This window comes from Arachis hypogaea, chromosome 17 (genome assembly GCF_003086295.3).
Source record: "Arachis hypogaea cultivar Tifrunner chromosome 17, arahy.Tifrunner.gnm2.J5K5, whole genome shotgun sequence".
Taxonomy (NCBI): Eukaryota; Viridiplantae; Streptophyta; class Magnoliopsida; order Fabales; family Fabaceae; genus Arachis; species Arachis hypogaea.
In genome coordinates, this window is record NC_092052.1 from 7,428,753 (window position 1) to 7,440,830 (window position 12,078).

Below are 12,078 nucleotides of genomic sequence, written 5' to 3' on the forward strand. Positions count from 1 at the left end.
CCTAACAAGAGGGTGTAGGATAATGACAAAGCATTTAAGCATATTGTATATGGTATCTTTTCTTTTGTTATTAGTGGTAAATTTAATAATTATATTTAGGTAGGTACAGGTTCAGATTTTTTCATCTTTTCCGAAAAGAAAATTAAAGGAAAGAATATCATAGTATTTAAATTAAATTTGCTAAAAAGGAAAATGAAGGAAAGATATCATAGTTTTTAAATTAAATTGAACATCTCCAAATCAAGTCACAGATCATGATGATTTCATACTCCGTTGGAACTTGCCTTTCTTTCTAATACTTTCTACTCTCACAGTCATAGGATAGATTGAATGGGCTGAATCAAGGAGGACCAAGACAAAGAGCAGAAGCTTTGACTGCTTTAAACTCTACATTTAAATCATCATCCGGACCCAAAAGTTCTAGCTCTAAGACAATTAGAAGAAGTCAAGGATCATAAAGAGCAGCAGCAGTAGCTGCTCTCTCTCAAGTTCTTACTGCTGAGAAGAATAAACAATCACCTGATTCTTCTCCTGTGGCAACCAGAAGTCCTGTTGTGGAAACTAGCACTTTCGGTGAGAAATATAGCTCATATTGTCTAAGTTAAATGTGTCACAAAAGAAAGATTAGCTATTATGAGAAGGTTAGAGCGTCAAGTAGTTCTAGTGCAGTTCCACTACCACCGCCACCGCCGCCACCCTCAATGTCTTCGGATGAGGACTATGATGATGATGAGAATGAAGTTGACACTGAAGACTATAGATGATAGTTTTAGTATGGTTGAACAATATACTAGGAATTATAGTTGATGATCAATACATTTTGTTTATGTTTTGAATTATATTGACTTGCTTGTTTATAGTACTTCATAATACGATAAATTTGTTTATTTCTTGAAATATTATAAATATTCAAATACAAATTAGATAAAAATTTATATTAAATTTATATTTATTTTGTATGAAAACAAGTTAATTTTGCAATTAAAAAAATAAAAAAAATTCTATTTTACCTTACTGACGGATTTACAGATGGATTTTCTGTCTATAATCAAAACGTGGGATGATTTTCCAAAGTTCAAATTACAGACGAAAAATCTGTCGAAAAATCCGTCTGTAATTACAGACGAAAAATCCGTCAAAAAATCTGTCTGAAAATCCGTCTGTAATTACAGACGAAAAATTCGTCGAAAAATCCGTCTGTAATTACAGACGAAAAATCCATCGGAAAGTTTGTCGCTTTTGGGAAATGGATAGAAAATTTACAGAGGAAAATCCGTCGGTAACTGGTAAAAATTCGTCTGTAATTTTTTGACGAAAAAAATTCGTCGGTAAATAATTTCTGACGGAGCTTTTACAGAGGGACAAAATCTATCGGTAACCAAAAATCCGTTTGTAATAAAGACCAAATCCGTTTGTAAATCTGTCAGTATTAATTCATTTTCTAGTTGTGTCTGGTTTGCGGAGAGAGAAGAAGAGGGTTGGTGTGGCTGAGGAGGATAGAGAGGGCTTCGCGCTGGGTGGTTCGGTGACGATGACAACGAAAAAGAGTGTGTACGGCGCGGCTATGAGAGTGGGAGTGGGAGTGGAAGTGGGAGAGAGAGAGGGAGAGAAGGGAAAAGGTTTCTGTGCGGCTACAAGAGTGTGAGAGAAAGAAAAGTTTCTACAGTTTGTAATTAGGGTTTCTTTAATCAGTTTTTAATTATTTTAATTTTAAATTTAAAAATTTAAAATTAATTATTAAATAGAGTTTAAAAAATTGGCTGATTTATATTATTTTCCTATACTTTTCCTTTGAAATTTTAGATTGATTTAACAACATTAAAATTAAAAGTAAAAATCTCAAAACTACGAGTCTGAATGTGTCATATTCGGATATTTATTTACTTTAATATAATTCTTATTATATCAATTACAAAAATATTAGAGAATATAGATAATGTTATTTTTATTTTAATAATACGTTTTTTTATAAATCTATATAAATATATAATATAATAAAATTATGTATGGAATGACGAAAATGAAATTATCATTTTCTAAAAGAATATGTTTATTTTTGGTGAAAAGCATATATAAAATCTTCAAAAAGTATTGATTTGTCTCAAAACATAAATAATTAATTAAATAATACCTTGTCATTTATTTTAAGGTAGCTAGGGACTACGCAGTCTTTGGTGAAAATAGACATCAAACAAATTGGATACATATTGCTCCAAAATAAAATATGAAAAATAAAATAAAATTTTCTTTTATAAATTACTTTTACAATTTTTTCCTTTTTGGGTCCACCTCCACATACCTTGCTTGTTTGTATCGTACAATATATACCTGCGTGTAAATCGTTCTTCGATATCTTCCTTTTGTGTGGAATGCATATAAATGCAAAAAGATCCTTCAAATAAATTGATGAAGAATCACATAATGCATGATTTATTAAACGTATAATAAAAAGATCCTTCTAAAGTACAAGCTAAAAGTATTATAATAATAAAATAAAAATTGACAAAAATATGATTTATTAGTGTATTTTATTCTTGAATATACTCTTAAATGCAGGTAAATATTAATTTTGTTATTTATTTACAAAATATTTTATTCGTACATAGCTATAACTTAAATAAATTAGAAGATAAATAGTACTTATAATGTATTACACAAATAATAAAAATATTAAAATAGTTTATAATTTAAAATAATTCTAAAATAATATCATTATAAAATAAATAAAATTATTTTTTATTTTATAATATTTAAAATTTATAATTATATAACATTTAATATTAATATAATATAAATATTTTGTTTTGTAGTAATAATATTTGAGTAAAATACTCTATATAAATTAAGACACCAATTCGTAGTCAGTAACATAAAATTAAAATAAAATAATGTCCATTTACATCATTTTCTAATTTCTTAGTATTTGTTAATATTGACTCCATACTTCCATCAATCTCGCCTCAAATAATTAATGAAATAAATTATGTTTTTTTTAAGTTAAAAAAAGTATAATATATAGATAGATTTTTTTTCCGTAACAAATATGATTTCATTTCTTATTTGTTACAAATTATATTAACTTGGCAAAATATTACAAATGGTTGAATATAATTATTTATTGCATAATTTTAATTATTTAATACCACTTTTTTTCTATTATTGGCCAGCCTTTTTTTTAGTTGCCTCTAATTTTTTTCAATTTCCTCCAGTAGCCCACGTCACAAAAATTCCTATTCTAGAGAACAATTTTTATATTTGTCACTGTAATTAATGTTTGTTTGTTTATCACACTCCTCCTTTAGTACACTTTTCTATGAGTTACCATATATGCCACATGTTGTAAGATTATTTGTCAGTCAACACATAATTATTCTTAGTCATCCAAAACTATGCCACCAAATAAATAAGAAATAAGTACAAGGAATAATGTGTAGGAAAACATGAAGGTATCGTCCTCCATGTTTGTGACATTGAAAGTATCTCCGAAACATTGTTAATTTAAAGATTAAAATTTTCATTCTCCCATGCACAACGAATGGAAGCCCAAATTGACAGAAAAATAATGGAACATTATGACAACTTTAGAAATTGTCAGCTTTATTACTTGGCCAAGGCACCGTAGTGATAATAGTAATTAGAAGATCAAAGTATAGCGGAAACTGTGCCAAGGCATAGAGAGCGAAAGGTACGGAAGTAGCTGCATAGAAGGAGATGAGGAAACTCTCATACTTGCGACTGAAGATGAAAAAATTGCCAGAGCAAAAAGATACTGTAGTAGATTTTTGACAAGTATTTCTGGCCAGGTCAATACGATATTGATGAGAAATTTTGAGTCAATATTTGTTTGTCTATTTTAGTAATTCTGATTTTTATGCTCTATTGAACTTTGTTTTGATGTTATGAATTCGAACGTTCACTTGATTTTTTTGTTAGCATTTATGCTTTAATACAATCTCAAAATGCGCTGATAGTACAAGAGAAAACCTGATTCGTAAATTTCTTTTTGTTATTCATTTATAAATATTTTTTTAATTAATGAATTATTTTTTATGTAACACAAAAATGAAAATTTATTTAATGCCTTAAGTTGTAGTGTTCGAAACATGTTTTTCAGTAAAAAAAATTAGCAAGGACTAGAATAGTTTTAACAAGGCAATGTTTAAACAAAAAAAATTCAAGTTAAAAATAATATTGCAGCGGTTAATAGAAAATTGCTGCAAAACGAATATCTAAATATTCACCAACTCGACATTTTGCGATTGTTACAGAAAAATCACTGCAAAATGAAATCATTTGGTAACCCCCTCTAAATCCGCCACAAGAACCGCTGGCAGATTTTATTTAACAGCGGTTAAAAAAATCGCCACTAAATATTCGCTGCTATCTGCTGGTTTTATTTTTGGTAAAAAGCATATATAATATCTTCAACAAGTATTGATTTGTCTCAAAACATATATAATTAATTAAAGGTGGCTACTCCAATGAAGATTTAATGATTGTCATCATGTGAAGATATATCATTTTGACCATTGGATGATAGATTGTAGGGCTTGATTTTATTTGAAGTAAAAGTGTTACCTTTATTTAAAGTGTTGCAAAATAAATAAGTTACACTTTTTAAACAAGAATCATCATGAGAAGATGTTTTTGACATCTTCATGGGAGTAGCTGCCTTAATTAAATAATGCCTTGTCGTTTATTTTAAGGTAGCTAGGGACTGCGCAGTCTTTCGTGAAAATAGATATCAAACAAATTGGATATATATTGCTCCAAAATAAGATGAAAAATCAAATAAAATTTTCTTTCATAAATTACTTTTACAATTTTTGCTTTTTAGGTCCACCTCCACATGCCTTACTTGTTTGTATCGTACAATACATACCTGCGTGTAAATCGTTTTTCGATATCTTCTTCCTTTTGGGTGGAAATGTGGAATGCATATAATTGCAAAAAGATCCTTCAAATAAATTGAAGAATCACATAATGCATGGCTCTATTATTAATAGCACCACAAATTTATCGCCCTTATTAATTTGTGTTGGTGTATATCGTACTTTTATTATATATATATATATCACTACAAAAAAAAAGATCTATGGTCACGGTGAAAAACCGTGACCATAGCTAGTGAAAAGGGTGATCATAGGTCTATGGTCACGGTTTTTCCGTCGTGGTCTATTCTCTCGTGACCATAGACCTATGGTCACGATTTTTTTATCTATGGTCATGGTTGTAATGTTTAAATTCTGGCACTTTAGGCCACGTTTTTTTACCGTGACCATAGGTTAATCTATGGTCACGCGATAAAACCGTGACCATAGCCTCTATGGTCATCCCTTCCTAAAACCGTGACCAAAGCCTCTATGGTTACCCCACCAAAAACCGTGGCCATAGCCTTAGCTATGGTCACGATTTTAGCCGTGACCATAGCCCCTATGGCCACCCCTCATTAAACTGTGACCATAGCCTTATCTATGGTTACGGTTTTGGTCGTGACCATAGCTTCTATGGTCACCTCTCACCAAAACCGTGACCATAACCTTATCTATGGTCACGGTTTTGGCCGTGACCATAGCCTCTATGGTCACCCCTAACCAAAACCGTGACCATAGCCTTATTTATGGTCACCCCTTCCTTAAACCGTGACCATAGCTTTATCTATGGTCACGGTTTTTCGCCGTGACCATAGTCTCTATGGTCACCCCACCTTGACCGTGACCATAGCCTTATCTATGGTCACGGTTTTCACTGTGGCCATAGCTTATCTATGGTCACTGTATATAGCCTGTTTTATGTTGAGATTTAATTTTTTTAAATCATAATCACATCCCAAAATGATGATAATCACAAAATAAATCTAAAAATAAAAAATTTGATAAATCCAAATCATAAAAGTTTCATTAAAAATTAGATATTCATTACAACACTAATCAAAATACAGTGTAATTTATCCATTACATATAATATCGGATAAAATATCTTATCAAAAAGTAAACAACACATCAAAATAATACATTTAGATAACCAAACTCATTATAAGACCCATCCCATCTTATACAGGGTGCCACAACAACTAGTCAACTCCTTTTGTCTTTACGAGTCCAAAAAAATTATCCTGTATACAAAATAAAACAAAAAATTTCTCGTAAAGAACATTCAAGAGTAGGTAAACAAAATAATCAATTAACAAATATTAATCCTAAATTAATATAAAATACAAAATAATTTCTATTTTAAACTTTCTGTCTTAAAATGAGACATAATCAAGCATGTTCTGAAAAATATTTACAATTTAGCAATTGAAGATTTTACATATCAATAATTATAAAATATCTTGAAAAACACAAAGCTATTTGAAAAATCAAAGAAAATAGATACAAAAACTTTTAAAATTTTTACACACTAATCACATAAATAAAGTTGATGCATGACCTCTGAAAAATAAATAAAATTAAAATTCCTAATTTATCATTAAGACAAAAAATAGTGATATCATATCATCTACATGACATTTATAAAGTGATGTGTTTTGATTGAGTGAAATCAAAATGATTTAGTAGTCCCCATATATATTTCTTTGGTAAAATTGGAATGAGAAATTTTCATGCAAAAATTTACTCTTAGTACTTAAATTCATCACTGTTACAACTCATTATATTCACCCTTTTGTTTAGTGTAAAACCTTGCTATTACCAATTTTAGAAGAAACAAGAAATGCTAATCCCTAGGTTAGTTCAAAAAACCCTAAATTCACGGACAGTCCCAACAAATAATCATCCTACAAGCATACCAAACAAGTTGTTTATTGCTACACTGAAAAATTGAAAATACAAAAATTTTCACTGAGAACTAGCCATAAGGATTCACATTTGAGAACAAGGGAATCTGCTACTTGACTAAATTTAAATCAGAGTGAGGTCAGATGTTTCAGAAAAAGCAACTCTGAAAAACAGAAAAGAGAAAATAAAAATAGCCTAAAAAGATGCATTGAAACCTAAGATATTAAAGATGAAGAGAATAGACTGGCTTTAGAAATATAATCTCATCGAAGCGCCAATTATCATTGGCAAAGCACACAACCGGAAAGCACTACAATGCTCAACTGCATCAGCAATCTAGCCTTTCCGGGTCCCAACAAAACTATTGCTCAAACTCCTTTCAACTCAATTTCAAAATCTGAACAATTTCAATATCTCAAACCATTTTCAATTTAAATTCATTTTTCTACAAATCAAGCTCATCTCCAATATTATAACCCTTTCCAAATTCCAATTCATTTCCAACAAAGTCAACTAACATCTTCTCAAACACTTTCCAACATTTTTAAACCCAAGTCATTCACAAATCTCAAATCATTTTCCGAAATCAAACTAAATCTAACATCCAATCACTTTCCAATTCTCAAATTATACTTGATAAACATTCGAATCAGAATTTTAAATCAATCCTTCATTCACTACTTCAATATCAAATAAATATTCAGAACTAGCCACAGGCAAGTAAGCAATCACATTTATTCAAAGCAGTTCAGAATTTTTCGCTAACTCTAGCTTCGGGAATATAAGCAAAACCGTGACTGCTCTGCAGTGTTTTAAATCCAGAAGACAGCAGCAGCGTACAACATTCGAAATTTCATATAAAATCCAAATTAAATCCAACCACCTTCAAAATTTATGTGGTTAAACATAACTTATTCAAATTTCTTTCTCAATTGGTTCCAGGATCATACCATTTTTAATGAAGGAGTTACGTAGCTTGGAAGTTAGGTAATTTTCTGCTGAAGTCTGTTTTACAAATCATTGAACATAACCTCTTCCAAGTCCCATAACTCACTAAAACATGGAAAACCCTGAAATTTGAATCATATATACTAAACATACTCAACTTTCACCTCCAATTAGTTGCATCTCAATATCATTCCAGAATTAAAAATTATGAAGTCTCAAAGTTACTGCATAATACATCTTTCTCTGAAAATCCAAATCTTTAAAACCACAACTCTAACCATTCTAAATTTTTATGAAATTAAAGTATTAGGACCAAAGTTTTATTTAAAATTTGTTCCATTTCAAAATTCAAACTGCAGAATTTCCAATAGAGGAATCAAGTTGCTGCTGTGTTAAACGTTCTGCAGAAAAACCAGATTTGACATCCCCAATTCAAAAATTTACCATAAATCATAAACTTAATGAAAAAGTCTCAAATTTACCAGTTTAGTTCCTTATATCCCCAAGTTTAACCCAGGCTTAGTCTCATGCAATTCCGATCATTACGTAAGTAGTTATAGCTTTTCAAAGTTTCTGACTTCGTTTAAAATTATGCAGAAAATCAGATTTTAGAGTTCAACTTTGAAAAATCATAACTAATTCTCTAGTTGATACGAAACCTTAAAAATTGAATTTTCACAATTACACTTAATATAATTTACTTAACATTTAAATTCTTATAATTTTAGTCACTATAGAGTTACTAAATCACTTTTAAAGTTGCCGTTTTATTTCAAGAGAACCTGATTTTCAGCAAACCATTTAGTATTCAAAATCCAACTCTTCAATACCCCTCAAAACCAATTTCAAATCAACCACCAACCAAGTTCATTAACATTACAATATACCAAATAACAGCTTAACGGCAACAAATCCAACATAACCCATTAAAATTCAGAAATTCTCAACAATTAGTCATCAAACAATTCCCAATCCACATAATCAATCAATATCACTAATCAACAATTCCAAATCACAATCTCAGCCATTCCAATCACAATTTCAGCCACAATTCAATATTCACATAATCAATCAATTACTCACAGCTATTAAATCTATTTGCAGTTATTCAATAAACCTTGTAGGCATTCTTAAATTGAAATCGTTTAAACCCCCTACCTCAATTAGTCAAAACCGTCAAATTTAAACGCAATGATGCCCTTCTTTTTTCCAGTTTACAACAGCCAATGCGGCCGGAACAGCAGCAGCAGCCTCACTTCTTCTGGGGCAGCAACAACAATGACAATCGCGCCTATCCCAATCATCTCCGTAGCGGTGACATCAGTGGTTCCGGATAAAGATGATAATACTAAACAGAGACATTAACATATGCTATTGTAATCAGAACAAAATATGGTAGAGGAATAGATTCGAAAAACAGAGCATGAGCAAGAGTGTTACAGTTTCAAAAATGGAATTGGGAACGCAGGGGAAGCTGCTGTCGGGTATATCAGTGACGCCTCCCTTCAAACGCGACGATGGCAAGCCCAGCCACTCGACGACCACGGCAACACCGTGACGCTCCCTTTCGTGCCTCTTCTCCCTCCTCCATTCGCGACTCCAATGGCGGCGCGAAGGACGGGTTCGATGACAGAGATCCGACAAAGCTGGCAGCAACGGGCTTCCTCTATACTTGCGAGCATGACGGCGGCGATGGGGTTGACAGGCTTCCTCTCGGCGCTGCTCTCTGCCTCGTTTCTGGCGAGCGCGACGACGATGACAACCAGACAGCGGCTGCGTGGCTATAGCGGCAGCGGCGAGGACCCTCCCAGCGGCAACTCTGGCCCAGCGGCACCTCCTCTGGGTCTCCCTTTCTCTTCCGTTCATCTCGTTCTCTCTCTTTCGGGTCTCACTCTCTCTTTGCTGTGTGTGAGGAAAAATGAAGCTGATCAGTGAAAGGGGGAAACGGCGCTGGGGTGAAGGGTATTTGGGTTAGGATTTTCTAAATTAATTTAGGAATTAGGATTTTTGAGTAAATTGAAATTTAGTAATTTTAATTAAATTAGGGTATAGAGTATTAAATGAAAATCTAATTTATTTTTTTAAAATTACTTTGAAAATATTATTTGATTATCAATTTATTAATTTTCTTTTAAATCTAATATTCTAATTTAAAAATTAGAGATATTATAATTAATTTTTTTTGTCTATAAAAATTAAAATATTAACTTCTAAAATCTCAATTATTCAAACTAAATCATACAAAATTCTTATTCTTTTAAAATTATTAAGTTCTATAATTTAAATATAAAAAATTATTCAATATTATAAGAGTAAGTAAAATTTTTCATTTAATTATCAAAACTTAATTTAATTACTTTTAATAAAATAATTTCTAAAAATAAAGTATTTAATGAATATATAAATTGAAATTAACTCAAATAATATTTTTTCGAAAATTATGGGTCTTACAAATCACATTTTATAAATATACGATTTTAAATCTAAAATATCGATTATCTAAATTAAATTATATTACATTTCATTATTTTTCTATCACAACTTTAATTCCAATTTCTATAAAGTAACTAATTATAAATCATTTTTTAAATCATTATTAAGTTATTAAATAATTTTTTATGTTATTAAGTTTTAAATCTTTTTTTAATTTAAAATTAATAGTATTCAACTTAATTTTTTATTTATAAAATTAAATTTAAAATTTTAATATTTAAAATAAATCATATAAAATTATTATTAATTTTTAATTATTAAAATTTTTAAAAGATAAAATATTTAAAATTATAAAAAATACATAAAAATTTTAATTAATTTAAACTCAAATGATTAAAACTGTGACTATAGACCCCTTTAGGTCACCCCCAAAACCGTGACCACAGACCCTTTTAGATCACCCTTTTGAAAAACCGTGACCATAGACACTTTTTGGTCATTGTAAAAAACCGTGATCATAAATCTCTTTAGGTCACCCTCAAAACCGTGACCATAGACCATTTTAGGTCACCCTTCCGAAAAACCGTGACCATATACCCTTTTTGGTCACCGTAAAAAATCGTGACCATAGACACCTTTAGGTCACCCCCAAAACCGTGACCATAGACCCTTTTAGGTCACCCCCCAAAACCGTGACCATAGACCCTTTTAGGTCACCATTTTTTGAAAAACCGTGACCATAGCCCCTTTTTGGTCACTGTAAAAAACCGTGACCATAGACCCCTTTAGGTCACCCCTAAAACCGTGACCATAGACCCTTTTAGGCCACCCCCAAAACCGTGACCATAGACCCCTTTAGGCCATCCCCCAAAACTGTGACCATAGACACTTTTAGGCCACCCTCAAAATCGTGACCATAGACCCCTTAAGGTCACCCCCCAACACCGGGACCATAGACCCTTTTAGGTCACCCTTTTTTGTAAAACCGTGACCATAGCTCCTTTTAGGTCACCCTTTTTTGTAAAACTGTGACCATAGTCCCTTTTTTGTCACTGTAAAAAACCATGACCATAGATCCCTTTAGGTCACCCCCAAAACCGTGACCATAGACCCTTTTAGGCCACCCCCAAAACCGTGACCATAGACCCCTTTAGGCCACCCTCCAAAACCGTGACCATAGACCCTTTTAGGTCACCCTGTTTTGAAAAACCGTGACCATAGACCCCTTTTAGTCACTGTAAAAAACTGTGACCATAAACTCCTTTAGGTCACCTCTCAAAACCGTGACCATAGACCCTTTTAGGCCACCCTTTTTTAAAAAACTGTGACCATAGGTACTCTATGGTCACCCTTTTCAAAAAAACCGTGACTATAGCTTTTTTTTTGTCACTCTAAAAAACCATGACCATAGAGGGTCTATGGTCACGATTTTTTACCGTGATAAAAAAAATCATGGTCATAGACCTAAAATGTTATAGTATATATATATATATATATATATATATATATATATATATATATATATATATATATATATATCATTTTATTATTGGTGTATGTCATTTTTGCCCACACTAGACTAATTTTAAACCATAAATATTAAATTTAAATTTTAATAATATAAAAATTAAGATGCTAGTTTAAAATATAAACTAATATTAATTTAAAAAATCGGCCCTAATATTTCTCTTCGAGAAATTTAAGCAAGATGATCGATTTATGTATGAAACTCTCGGCTCCCATGATACTCTTAATTTAGTGAGGTTATTGGAAACAGTGATTTTATCATACATTCGACACAAAATGATGACTCATCTAATATTGTGATTAGAAGGCATAACATTTTTGTAGTTCAATGCTTGACTAATAAAATGAACTTTAAAAAACTAAACAAATAAAAGAAAAGAAAATATTAAGT

The 12,078-nt window shown here is 31.1% G+C and overlaps 1 protein-coding gene across 1 annotated transcript; it reads right to left on the bottom strand.

Annotated features, from left to right (window-relative positions):
• Positions 1-5,871: 5,871 nt before the first annotated feature.
• Positions 5,872-9,720, bottom strand: LOC112766820 (uncharacterized). The gene is made up of 3 exons (XM_025812712.3): positions 9,168-9,720; positions 8,886-9,075; positions 5,872-6,115 (listed from the first exon to the last, which is right to left on the bottom strand). Exons 1-2 carry the CDS (start codon positions 9,591-9,593, stop codon positions 9,028-9,030), a joined length of 474 nt encoding a protein of 157 aa, XP_025668497.1. The 5' UTR covers positions 9,594-9,720; the 3' UTR covers positions 5,872-6,115; positions 8,886-9,027.
• Positions 9,721-12,078: the final 2,358 nt, after the last annotated feature.